Source organism: Prionailurus viverrinus, chromosome B1, assembly GCF_022837055.1.
Source record: "Prionailurus viverrinus isolate Anna chromosome B1, UM_Priviv_1.0, whole genome shotgun sequence".
Taxonomy (NCBI): Eukaryota; Metazoa; Chordata; class Mammalia; order Carnivora; family Felidae; genus Prionailurus; species Prionailurus viverrinus.
In genome coordinates, this window is record NC_062564.1 from 144,549,510 (window position 1) to 144,562,694 (window position 13,185).

The 13,185-nt window shown below is 37.0% G+C and overlaps 2 protein-coding genes across 4 annotated transcripts in view; one reads left to right on the forward strand and one right to left on the reverse strand.

The window, feature by feature from the left end:
- ART3 (ADP-ribosyltransferase 3 (inactive)) overlaps nt 1-13,185 on the reverse strand; it is a 143,086-nt gene that overhangs the window by 77,081 nt on the left and 52,820 nt on the right. The window contains exon 2 of one of the 3 annotated variants that reach the window (XM_047857162.1): nt 5,634-5,769. The exons of the other annotated variants lie outside the window; for them this stretch is intronic. The gene's annotated coding sequence lies outside the window, so the exon portion shown is untranslated. The remainder of the gene's footprint in view (nt 1-5,633; nt 5,770-13,185) is intronic. 3 annotated transcript variants of the gene reach the window in all.
- CXCL11 (C-X-C motif chemokine ligand 11) lies at nt 11,199-13,141 on the forward strand. The gene is made up of 4 exons (XM_047857166.1): nt 11,199-11,331; nt 11,909-12,035; nt 12,151-12,223; nt 12,455-13,141. The coding sequence occupies exons 1-4, from the start codon at nt 11,271-11,273 to the stop codon at nt 12,494-12,496; spliced, it is 303 nt and encodes a 100-aa protein (XP_047713122.1). The 5' UTR covers nt 11,199-11,270; the 3' UTR covers nt 12,497-13,141.

Sequence of the window (13,185 nt, forward strand, 5' to 3'; positions counted from 1 at the left end):
CTTTTGGAGGTTTTCCAGACTTTTTTCTGTGGTTGATTTCAAGCTTCATAGCATTGTGGTCTGAAAGTATGCATGGTATGATCTCAATTCTTGTATACTTATGAAGGGCTGTTTTATGACCCAGTATGTGATCTATCTTGGAGAATGTTCCATGTGCACTCGATAAGAAAGTATTTCTGTTACTTTGGGATGCAGAGTTCTAAATATATCTGTCAAGTCTATCTGATCCAATGTATCATTCAGGGCCCTTCTTTCTTTATTGATCATGTGTCTAGATGATCTATCCAGTGTTGTAAGTGAAGTATTAAAGTCCCCTGCCATTACCACATTCTTATCAATAAGGTTGCTTATGTTTGTAATTGTTTTACATATTTGGGGGCTCCGGTATTCGGTGCATAAACATTTATAATTGTTAGCTCTTCCTGATGGATAAACCCTGTAATTATTATATAATGCCCTTCTTCATCTCTTGTTACAGCCTTCAATTTAAAGTCTAGTTTATCTGATGTAAGTATGGCTACTCCAGCTTTCTTTTGACTTCCAGTAGCATGATAAATAGTTCTCCATTCCCTCAACTTTCAATCTGAAGGTGTCCTCAGGTCTAAAATGAGTCTCTTGTAGACAGCAAATAGATGGGTCTTGTTTTTTTATCCATTCTGATACCCTATGTCTTTTGGTTGGCACATTTAGTCCATTTACGTTCAGTGTTATTATAGTAAGATATGGGTTTAGAGTCATTGTGATGTCTGTAGGTTTCGTGCTTGTAGTGATGTCTCTGGTACTTTGTCTCATAGGATCCCCCTTAGGATCTCTTGTAGGGCTGGTTTAGTGATGATGAATTCCTTCAGTTTTTATTTGTTTGGGAAGACCTCTATCTCTCCTTCTATTCTAAATGACAGATTTGCTGGATAGAGGATTCTCAGCTGCATATTTTTTCTGTTCATCACATTGATGATTTCCTGCCATTCCTTTCTTGCCTGCCAAGTTTCAGTAGAGAGATCAGTCACGAGTCTTATTGGTCTCCCTTTATATGTTAGAGCACGTTTATCCCTAGCTGCTTTCAGAATTTTCTCTTTATCCTTGTATTTTGCTAGTTTCACTATGAAATGTCGTGCAGAAGATCGATTCAAGTTACGTCTGAAGGGAGTTCTCTGTGCCTCTTGGATTTCAATGCCTTTTTCCTTCCCCAGATCAGGGAAGTTCTCAGCTATTATTTCTTCAAGTACACCTTCAGCACTTTTCCCTCTCCCTTCCTCCTCTGGAATACCAATTATGCATAGATTATTTCTCTTTAGTGCATCACTTAGTTCTCTAATTTTCCCCTCACACTCTTGGATTTTTTTATCTTTTTCTCAGCTGCTTCTTTTTCCATAATTTTATCTTCTAGTTCACCTATTCTCTCCTCTGCCTCTTCAATCCGAGCTGTGGTCATCTCCATTTTATTTTGCAGCTCATTAATAGCATTTTTTAGCTCCTCCTGGCTGTTGCTTAGTCCCTCGATCTCTGTAGCAATAGATTCTCTGCTCTCATTTATACTGTTTTCAAGCCCAGAGATTAATTTTATGACTATTATCCTAAATTCACTTTCTGTTATATTGTTTAAATCATTTTTGATCAGTTTGTTAGCTGTCACTATTTCCTGGAGATTCTTTTGAAGGGAATTCTTCCGTTTCATCATTTTGGATAGTCCCTGGAGTGGTGCGGAACTGCAGGACTCTTCCTCTGTGCTGTCTGGAGTAACCTGCGCTGGTGGGCGGGGCCGCAGTCAGACCTGATGTCTGTCCCCAGCCCACCGCTGGGACCACACTCAGACTGGTGTGTACCTTCTCTTCCCCTCTCCTAGGGGTGGGATTCACTGTGGGGTGGCGTGGCCCGTCTGGGCTACTTGCACACTGCAAGGCTTGTGGTGCTGGGGATCTGGCGTATTAGCTGGGGTGGATTGGCAAGGTGCACAGGGGCAGGAGGGGCAGGCTCAGCTTGCTTTTCCTTCGGAGATCCACTTTGGGAGGGGCCCTGTGGCACCAGGAGGGAGTCAGACCTGTCGCTGGAGGGATGGATCTGCAGAAGCACAACGTTGGGTGTTTGCTCCGTGCAAGCAAGTTCCCTAGCAGGAACTGGTTCCCTTTGGGATTTTGGCTGAGGGATGGGCGAGGAAGATGGCACTGGCAAGTGCCTTTGTTCCCCACCAAGCTGAGCTCTGTCATCCGTCCGGGGCTCAACAACTCTCCCTCCCGTTGTCCTCCAGCCCTCCCACTCTCCGAGCAGCGCTGTTAACTTATAACCTTCCAGATGTTAAGCCCCACTTGCTGTCAGAACACACTCTGTCCAGCCCCTCTGCCTTTGCAAGTCAGACTCGGGGGCTCTGCTTTGCCAGCCAGCTGCCCCTCCGCCCCGGCTCCCTCCCGCCAGTCTGTGCAGCGCGCACCGCCTCTCCGCCCTTCCTACCCTCTTCCGTGGGCCTCGTCTGCTCTTGGCTCCGGAGACTCCGTTCTGCTAGTCTTCTGGCGGTTTTCTGGGTTATTTAGGCAGGTGTGGGTGGAATCTAAGTGATCAGCAGGACGTGCGGTGAGCCCAGCATCCTCCTACGCCGCCATCTTCCCTTCTTCTTGAATCGCTATGTGACCTCTTAATAACCACATAACACTGGGCTTGTTTTTTACTTCTCTGTGTCGAGTTGTTTTCTTTTTTTTTTTATGTTTATTTTTGATAGAGACACACAGTGCGAGCAGGAGATGGGCAGAGAGAGACAGAGACACAGAAACTGAAGCAGGTTCCAGGCTCTGAGCTGTCAGCGCAGAGCCCGATGCAGGACTTGAACCCACAAACTGTGAAATCATGACCTGAGCAGAAGTCAGACAGCTAAGTGAGCCACTCAGGTGCCCCTCTCTGTATCCAGTTTGCTATCTGCCAACTGGGCATAATAATAGCTCCCCTCCCAAGGTTGTTGAGAGGAATCAAAGAGTAAACAGATGCATAGTCTGGCACATAGTAGGCACTATGTAAGTATTAGGTACTATTTTTAACTTCTGAGTTAATTTTAGACTTTTACAAAGTTGCAAAAATAGTACAGTGAATCCTTATCTCCCTCACTCTTCTTCTTCCACTGTTAACATCTTATGTCACCTCAGTACAATTATCAGGAAAAGAAAATGAACATTGGTGACTAAACTACACACGTTACTGAAGAAATAATTTCACCGATTTTTCCACCCATGTCCTTTCTGCTAGGATCCTATCCAAGACCCACACTGTATTTCATTATTTCTTCTTAATCTGCCCCAGTCTGTGGCAGTTCTTCCTGGCAGACACAAACTTAACAAAATGATTAAAATGAGTATTAATAGTAATAAACATATTAACATTATGAATTCCTTTATATGATACACTGAGAAACACATAACCACATTTTCCAGTTTTCTTGCCAAAAAAATGCATAACCTCATTGACATAAAAATAAGCCAAAATTGTGAAACATTCTATAAGATAACTGATCAGTATTACTCAAAAGTGTCATTATTTTTGATTTAATAAAAATTAAGAGTAAATTATCATGTTAATGAATATCTGTAAGCCATGAAAACCTCCCAAAGTTTGACTACATTTTCTTTAATTCTAATTTACAAGTAGTTCTCCACTTGTCAGTGGAACTTAATTCAAAAATTCATTTGAAGACCCATTATTTTTTTTTTATGTTTATTCAGAAAGCGTGTGCACATGAGCAGAGGAGGGACAGAGACAGGGAAAGAGAGAATTGCAAGCAAGCTCCAGGCTGTCAGCACAGAGCCCGATGAGGAGCTCAATCCCACGACCATGAGAGCATGACCTGACCAAAATCAAGAGTCAGGTGCTCAACCAACTGAGCCATCCAAGCACACTGAAGACTCATTATTTTCGATCGAGATGACTTTTTTTCCCCCACAACAGGGTCTATATTTCAAGTCAAGAGGTAATTCTATTTTAGCAGGCTTATGAAGTAACTCTACTTTAGCAGACTAGCCTAGAAATCCAACTAATCTAATATGTATTATTTTTCTAGGGAGAAATATACTACAGGTCTCAAAGTGTCAGGAATACATTTCTTTCTTATTCACTCGGTCCCCAACCTGATGGGCAACAGGAACTCTGTCTCTTTCCTGGTCTATCTAAATTCATTCAACATTTCATTATTCAGCTGCTGTTAAGTAATAATACTTGTTGTTAGCAATTCCCAGGACTGCTTTCCACTTACTCCAAAACTGCCTCTTTTCCATAACTCTTGGATTCCTCGCCATTTGAACCCTATTTCCGAACCCTCAATTTTGGCAATATGTTCAGAGCCTTGAACATATTGCCAAAATTGAGGGTTCGGAAATAGGGTTCAAATGGCTAAGAATGGCCTACTGCACTGACATTAGCTACTTACTACCTAAGACCAGAGTTTCTGTCCATCTCAGCTAATTGTTAAAAGAACATAGGCTTCTTTCCTTTTTCTCTATACTTGGAGTAAGCATCAGTTGTACTGAAGTTTTCTAAGGGTCACTACTGCTACCCATGATGGAGAAATAGAGGATAAACATTACTAACAAAGGGGAAATTTTAAGAAGTCTCACAGCGTAAATTAAACGGAGCTCTAGACATTCTCAAGCTTTCTTAGCTGCTTTCTCACCAGGACTCAGATTCCATTTATTCAAAACTGTTCCATACTTAGTTTTCTACTTCAATCTTCTTTGGAATTTTCTATTTTCGAAGGTGGCCTGTATCTAGGAGTTACAAAGACCTTTGAGATTGCCTTTCACTCCCCTCTTCCATCACAGAAGAAGGGAACGCAAGTGTGCTTTATCATTGCTGTTGTCTCAACTCTGCAACTTTAGTACTCAAGTGTTACTAAATGTGTTAAATTTTTTGAAGGAGGGTTACATAATCTCTTGAAGCCTCATTTTCTTCTTTAAAAAGCAGGCGGTAGTACCCTTTCTTGCAGGATTATTGTGAGCACTAGTGAGACACTATGTACAATACATAGCATATGGCAGGCATCCAACAAATGACGGCAGTTTTGGTCTCTATCGCCAATCCTGTTACCATTATTCAGCCCATAACTGCTACAGATGCAAGGTGAAAGGCAGAACTAGAGCTGATGAGTGAGCCATGCTTCCCTAACCACACCTCTGAGTGCTCACCTACCCCCACATTAAAAATAAGAATAGGGCAGTTAGGAAACATAGAAAGTAAGGTAGGATAGATATGTCTCTAAGATGGAACCTTTCGAGAAGTTAGGAAAATCTTAGAAATGAGAATAAAGTTTTGTTGGCTTTTTATAAAAAAGGAAAATGGCATTCAGCATAATATACAAAATAAAAATAATACACAGCCCATCTAAATATTTAAGAATTTTTTTCTTAAACAATTGTTTCCTTTCCAAAAGAAAGTCATTTATTCTAAGTATCAAGATAATCTAAGAAATATTTGTAACAAAAATATCCTTCCAGTCCTTCTGTTTTTATAGTCTTGTCTATACCTATTTAAAACATTACACTGACTAACCTTTAGCTGCAACTGGCAAGCCACATGTACCAAAATGCTCCTTATAAATGGCTATTTTACTTATATTACTAAAAAATTTATGCAGTACAAATAAATCCAATGCAGCTTCATACCTTACACACATAGCTCCTCTAACATGCACATGCGGGACTCATCTCTCCAGGAACAATCCTTTTGTGCAATACTCTTTTTCCAACCAGCCCTGAAATAATACCAGCCAGATCTATTTTCTTCTCTTTTCCAACTTTTCTGAAGAGCAATGGAAATAAACTAATAATAAGTAAAACTACTGCACAATTTTCCCTTGCTGAATGAAACTTTTCAGTTAGTTGTTTGTAGTTGTTCATTGCTAATCTCTCACATGTTTCTATCCCTTAACAATAGGGCATGTTGTTTCCCAACTTGGAAAATTAACATGAACATCCACATTGACCTGGCAGTTGTAGACTGCAGTCATTTTCCAGGCGGCCAGTTGAAGGCCACGCACAAAGCTGCCTTTGTTGTGAGAAAAATAATTTCTCTGAAGTTTATGGTGATATTGAAGTTGCTCTGTACAACCCACTGCTCCTGGCCCAATACATGCTACTGGCAGCATTCTGTGAGGAGTATAGAAGACATGGGAAAGAGGGTTACTCTATTTAATGATATAATAGAACTTGATCGTCTCTTCTTCTGGGTTCTAAATTTTAACTTTTGAGGTTTTTAAATTTTACCTTAATTTTAAAGGGAAGTAATTCATTGTAAACCCCTATTCTTTTTTTCCTTCTGAATTACTGAAAAAACAAATCAAGTAGTTTCTTTGACACTTGTTAATTATAACCTACTAAAATAACTTGGCAGTAAACCTGGCAAAAAGTAACATGCCAAGGCAAGTAAATTTGGCCCTAAAAAACACAAACAATATTTATATGCTATGCTTTGCCAGATTTTAAAAGGCAAATAATGATTGTTATTTGATAACTCTCATTCCAAGAAGGTAAACATTAGCCTTCCTTTCCAACAAGGAATGGTAGATCAAAATCTTAATTGACTAATTTCCAAGAAAACGAAAAAGCTGTAGTTCAATAAATCACCTGTAGCTTAGCTATTCCTGGAAACCCTCTCCTTTGCAATAAATTTAATTAAGACAATGGAAAACCACCATTCAACTCCAGGAACAAGATACAATAGATAGCCTGTATCTGATGATGAACAAGCATAGTTAAGAAGCAAAGTAAACTGAACTGCAACTATTTTTCAAATCTTCAATCAGTGGAAACTTAAAGCTTATTTTTTCTCTTTGTGTTTATCTTTCAGATGTCTTTCCTTTAAAACCAGAACTTTGGTTGAGTTCAGTAATCTTTCATACAAGGTGTGCCAAGATTCTGATTCCATTATTTCTGGCATTCTGAGAAGGAAAAGAAAGATAAATGGCTAGCAGTGGCTCTCTCAAGCATGGGAAGGTCAGTATGGTGATGATGGCTACTGAAGGAATAACACAGAGACAAAGGGTTTACTAAATGAAATGAGAAACACATTTGATGGAATGAACAGCAGGCTGGAAGAAGCGCAGGAATGAATTAGTGACCTAGAAAACAGAGTAATGGAAAGTAATCAAGCTGAACAAAAGAGGAGAAAGACATCTACAAAGTGGAACAGACTTAGGCAACTCAGTGATTACATCAAATGTATAACATGTAAATAAATAACATTCTTCCAAAAGAAGAGTAAAAGGGGCAGAAAAATTTATTTTAAGAAATTATTAGCTTCACTAATCTGGGAGAAGGAAACTAATATCCAGAGCCAGGAGGCACCAAGAACCCACAACAAAATCAACAAAAGCAGATCCACACCAAGACATATTGTAATTAAAATGGCAGAATGTTGAAAAATTAAGCATCAAGACCAAAGAAAACAATTACATACAAGGGAAATCTCCTAACTCTGTCAGTGATTTTTCAGCATAAAGCTGGCAAGCCTAACAGGAGTGCTGAATGGGAAAAAACTACAGCCAAAAATACACTATCTAGCCAGGCTATCATTCACAATAGAAGGAGAGAGAAAGAGTTTTCCAGAAAAACAAAAATGAAAGGAGTTCATGGACTACTAAACTAGACCGGAAAGAAATATTAAAGAGGACTCTGAGTGGAAAGACCAAAATGACAGTATGAAAATAAGAAACACAAAAGCAGCAAAAATGAATATTTCTATTAAAAAAAATCAGTCAAGGAACTCACAAAATTAAAAGATGTAAAATATGACACCATATACCTAAAACATGGGGATAAAGGGACTAAAAACTGATTACAAACTCAAAAGATCGTCAACATAATATAGATAGCTATATGCACAAAAGATTACATACAACCATAATGGTAACAATAAATCAAAATCCAGTAATAGACATGCAAAGAATAAATAAAAAGAAATGCAAATGTAACACTGAAGAAATCCAGCAAACCATGACAGAAAGAGAAGAAAGGACTGACAGAGTAGGCAGTCAGTTAGACATGAGCTGGAAGCAAAGGCAGTAAATAACAGGTGACACATTAGAAGCCTCAAGGAATTTCTGGGTTCTCTTATTCTATTTCATTGGTCTATGTGTCTGTTTTCGTGCCAATACCATACTGTATTGATGATTACAGATTTGTAATACAGGCTAAATTCTGGGATTGTGATGCCTCTAGCATTGGCTGTCTTTTTCAACATTACTTTGGCTTTTTGGGGTCTTTTGTGGTTCCATACAAATTTTAGGATTCTTTGTTCTAACTCTGAGAAGAATACTGGTGCTATTTTGATTAGGATTTCACTGAATGTGTAGATTGCTTTGGGTAGTATTGACATTTTAACAGTATTTGTTTTTCCAGTCCATGAGCAAGGACTGCTTTTCCATTTCTTTGTGTCTTCTTCAATTTCTTTTATAACCTTTCTATAGTTTTCAGTGTTCAGTTTTCTTTTACCTCTTTGGTTAGGTTTATTCCTAGGTATATTATGGTTCTTGGTGCAATTGTAAATGGAATCAATTCCTTGATATCTTTCTGTTGCTTCATTATTGGTGTATAGAAATGCAACCAATTTCTGTACACTGATTTTATGTCCTGCAACTCTGCCAAATTCATGTATCAGTTCTAGCAGTTTTTTGGTGGAGTCTTTCTGGTTTTCCATGTATAGTATCAACCTTGCCATTTGCAACAATGTGGATGGAGATGGAGGGTATTAATGCTAAGTGAAATAAGTCAGAGAAAGATACCATATGATTTCACTCATGTGTGGTATTTGAGAAACTTAACAGAAAACCATAGGGGAAGGAAAGGAAAAATAAGATACAAACAGAGAGGGAGGGAAAACCATAAGAGACTCTTAAATACAGAGAACTGAAGGTTTATGAGGGTGGAGGGTTGGGGGTGGGGAAAATAGGTGATGGGCATTGAGGAGGGCACTTGTTGGGATGAGCACTGGGTGTTGTATGTAAGTGATGAATCCAGCAAATCTACTCCTGAAGCCAAGACTAATGGAATGAAAACAAAATAGTTTTTATTATCAGATATTATATACCACCTTACTAAAAACCGCTAAACTGTATACTTTAAAAGGTAAATTTTGGGAGATCTAAATTATATCTCAATAAAAATTAGACTGTGAAAATAATAAAGATTAAATTTAAAAATTTTTAGTTTTTAAAAGAATTTTGTATGTGGAATATATGTAAATAAGTATGTGATTTCAGGATAAAATGTAAATGATAATTCTCAAAAAGAAGCTCAATAATAAAAAATAATCACCTGAAAAAACTATATATATATCCCAGATTATGTAACAAAATTAGGCTATATTCTCATCTTACAAAAGGAGGAACTACAAGCTACTATTTACAGTTGATGTAAATAGAAAAGGTAACAAAAATTTTAAAGATTACTAGCAAAATGTAAAACAATGTATTCTTTTCAAGTCACGTAAGAAAAATGTTAAAGAAAAGAAATTTAAATGAGAAAGCAATCTGTGAATGCAAACCGCTGCCGTGCCTATGGAAAAAATAAGAGATTCCTCAAAATTTTTAAATAGAACTACCATACGATCCAATAATCACACTACTGGGTATTTAACCGAAGAATACAAAAACACTAATTCAAAAGGATATATGCAACCTTATTTATAATAGTCACAGAAACAGCCCTAGAGTCCATCCAGAGATGAATGGATAAAGGTGATACACACACACACACACACACACACACACACACACACACACACAAACATACACACACGAAATATTACTCAGCCATAAAAAAGAATGAAATCTTAATCTTGCCATTTGCAACAACACGGATGGATCTAAAAAGTGTAATACTAAGTGAAATAAGTCACTCAGAGAAGACAAATACCATATGACCTCACTTTTATATGGAATTTACAAAAAACAATGAAAAAAAAGACACAAACCAAAAAACCGACCCTTAACTATAGAGAACAAGCTGACAGTTACCAGAGAGGAGGTGAGTGGGGGGAATGAGTGAAATAGGTGAAGAAGCTTAAGAATTCATCTATCATGAGGAACACTGAGTAAAAGTAAGTAATTTTTTAATCACTATATTGTACACCAGAAACTAATAGAACACTATTAACTGTACTGTAATTTAGAAAAAAGAAAACAAAAAATAGCAGGAAAGCATTTTTAAAAGTTTACACACAACCAGTTATCCACTAAATAAATTCACCCATTAAAAGTCCTTTAGGTATGACATTTTAAAGTATCTGCATATGATCCATTTATTCTTTTTTTAGTATTTATTTTTGAGAGACAGAGAGAGAGACACAGAGTGAGCAGGGGAGGGGTAGAGAGGGAAGACACAGAATCTGAAGCAGGCTCCAGGCTCTGAGCTGTCAGCACAGAGCGCAACACAGGGCTCGAACTCACAAGCCGTGAGATCAAAGCTGGACGCTTAACTGACTGAGCCACCCAGGCACCCCAGCATATATGACCCATTTAAAACAAAAAGCTCTAGAAAGCTTAAGTGGAAAAGGTAAAGATACATAAGAAAAGATGGTCATTTTTTTTAAATCCACAAGTCCCACAACTTTATACAGTAAATAACAGTGCTAAAATATATATAAAGTAAAAACTGTTAAATGTGCAAAAAGAAATGGATATAAATTCAGAAGTACAGGGACACTTGTTTAAATGTGCAATTATAGTCAGCATAAATATAAATAAGGTTAAATAAATGTCATTTGATGTCAAATAAGGTACCCCTTACAGGTGAGAATCTGGACCTAAAAGCAAAAGTAAAGTGATAAAAAAAAAAAAATGTTCTTTTACACAGTTAGGTGAAGAAGGGAGGATGAATAGACTGAAAATAGGAAGACAATCTTCCTGAATGGCAATCAGAATTCATTGTTCGTTGTTAGTTCCATAATGAAATACATTTCTAGGAAATGCTACTTTGAGAAGGCTAGTTCCCATCTGGGTGCCTCTATTCTATATTTATATAGCTCTTTACTCTTTAAAAAGTGCTTTCACATTCCTATTACTTGCAGCACTGTAACATATAGGAAAGGACAGTGATATTTAGAAAATAACAAAACAGAAACTCATGGAAGCAAAAAAGCACCATGACTCAAGGAGGGGAATTCCTGTTGCCCTAAGAGGAATGCACGTGTATAAAAATGCCCTACATATGCTGATAAAGAACTGCCTTTCATGTTCAGCATTTCTATTCCCTCCAAGAAGAGTATTAATGCTGAAGCAGCAGCAACAGCAGTGAAAGACAAACATGAGTGTGAAGGGCATGGTTATAGTCTTGGCTGTGATATTCTGTGCTACAATTGTTCAAGGTATATGGTACTTTTTATTTCTTAACCTATAAATTTCTTTTCTAGTGCTTCAAATGTCTTTTCTTCCATCTTTTCCTAAAAGATTCAGTCAATTTTTATTTAACCTCATACATTAGAAGTTACTACTGCTTTGACAGAAAATGTTTGAAGTATGTAAGGCACTAGAGATGATTATTGAAACTAGAAATGATATACTTCATGGAATTTTTGATTTGGCTACAATATCTGCCAAGAGCCTTAAGCAATAATCTTAAATGTCTGTTAAGATTTATATGAGGTAATGTTATTAGCTTACTGGAAAAATTCTTGAGCCTAAAAGCAAGAGGCAAATAAGCTTAACCTCCAATAAACCTTCATGTTTCCCTTTATTCTTGAATGATTTGTTCACAAATTTAAAGAGAAAAATCAACACCTGACTTTAGTTCCTTTCCCAGTGACAGCAGTGTCAAGTGCTATTTGACAAATTGCTATCTTTATCCTTAATGAAAACCCTGCTTATGTTTTTCACCAGGATTATAAACTACAGCGATCTGCTGCAATCAGATGTATTAGTAACTGATGCTATGATATGTTCTAGGTTTCCCCATGTTCAAAGGGGGACGCTGTCTTTGCATAGGCCCTGGAGTAAAAGCAGTGAAAGTGGCAGATATTGAGAAAGCCACCATAATTTACCCAAGTAACAACTGTAACAAAATAGAAGTGATGTAAGTAATGAACTCGCTAAAGATGACAGTGGTAGAAGCTTTTTTGTTTTGTGTTTTTGTTTTACTTATGTTTTTCCATCCAAAATTTAAGACTGTTTTGGATCTTCCTTAACAGTATCACCTTGAAAGCACATAAAGGACAAAGATGCCTAAATCCCAAATCGAAGCAAGCAAACATTATAATCAAGGTAGGGTACCAGATTACTTCCATTTTATAACTGGTTTTATCCACAACAGATCTTTTGAAAAAACAGACAGCTGCAAATAGGATTCTGCTATGATTTTATGTGAAGCATTTTGATAAGAGGTCTTTGGTTATAACTAGTTTTCCTCTCCTGCCATATATTTTACATGTCACCTCAATCACTTGGAAACAAGAATAGCACAATGTTTTTAAAACTCTCATTTTCTCATTTCAGAAAATTAAAAGAATGAATTTTTTAAAATATCAAGATGTATGAAGTCCTGGGAAAGAAAATTTGAAAACCTAGAACAAGTTTAACCGTGACAACTGAAGTGATAAGAATTCCACAAGAGGAAAGTGATTTTCTCCTGCCTGTTGCAATGTACATTCATGCATTTCTGCGTCAATGAACCTCAGAGTTCTGATGGTTATAATTATTCTGTGACAATGAAAACACTTCTGTCTCTAGAAGTTATGTCTCTGTACTTGATCTATCTGCCATATTACAACCTTTAGTTACAATGGAGACATAACATTACTGGACTCAAGAAGACCTTATAAGTCAAAAGCATACATGTGTGTAATAAACATTCCCCAAATAGTTTTAATACAAATCCATTTTTTACCCTAAAATAATACAGCACATATATGTCTAGGGAAAAAGTTCTTATATATATTCCCATTTTATAAAAGGCTATAATTTATGAAATGTACTATGAAAAACATAAGCTAAGGAAAACTGGTATGAGTGCAAATATTTCATAACTGAATTAGTAGATTTGGTCTTAATTTGATTTTTTTCAGCAACTTTTCATTGAGATGTTTTAATGCAATAAAGCTGTGTGTGTCTATTGTGTATTTTATCTATTCTTGTAAACTGTAGCAATATTTTGGACACATTTTAAATATACAACACTTTTGTCTACCAAAAAAATGTTGAAAAATAAATATATGCAAATGTCTGTC

Bases quoted from the DNA above. Each gene is read 5' to 3' on its own strand.
- CXCL11 (XM_047857166.1), top strand. From the start codon at position 11,271: ATGAGTGTGAAGGGCATGGTTATAGTCTTGGCTGTGATATTCTGTGCT. The intron at 11,332-11,908 runs GTATATGGTACT...GATATGTTCTAG, and splicing joins CTGTGCTACAATTGTTCAAG to GTTTCCCCATGTTCAAAGGG. The intron at 12,036-12,150 runs GTAAGTAATGAA...CTTCCTTAACAG, and splicing joins TGTAACAAAATAGAAGTGAT to TATCACCTTGAAAGCACATA.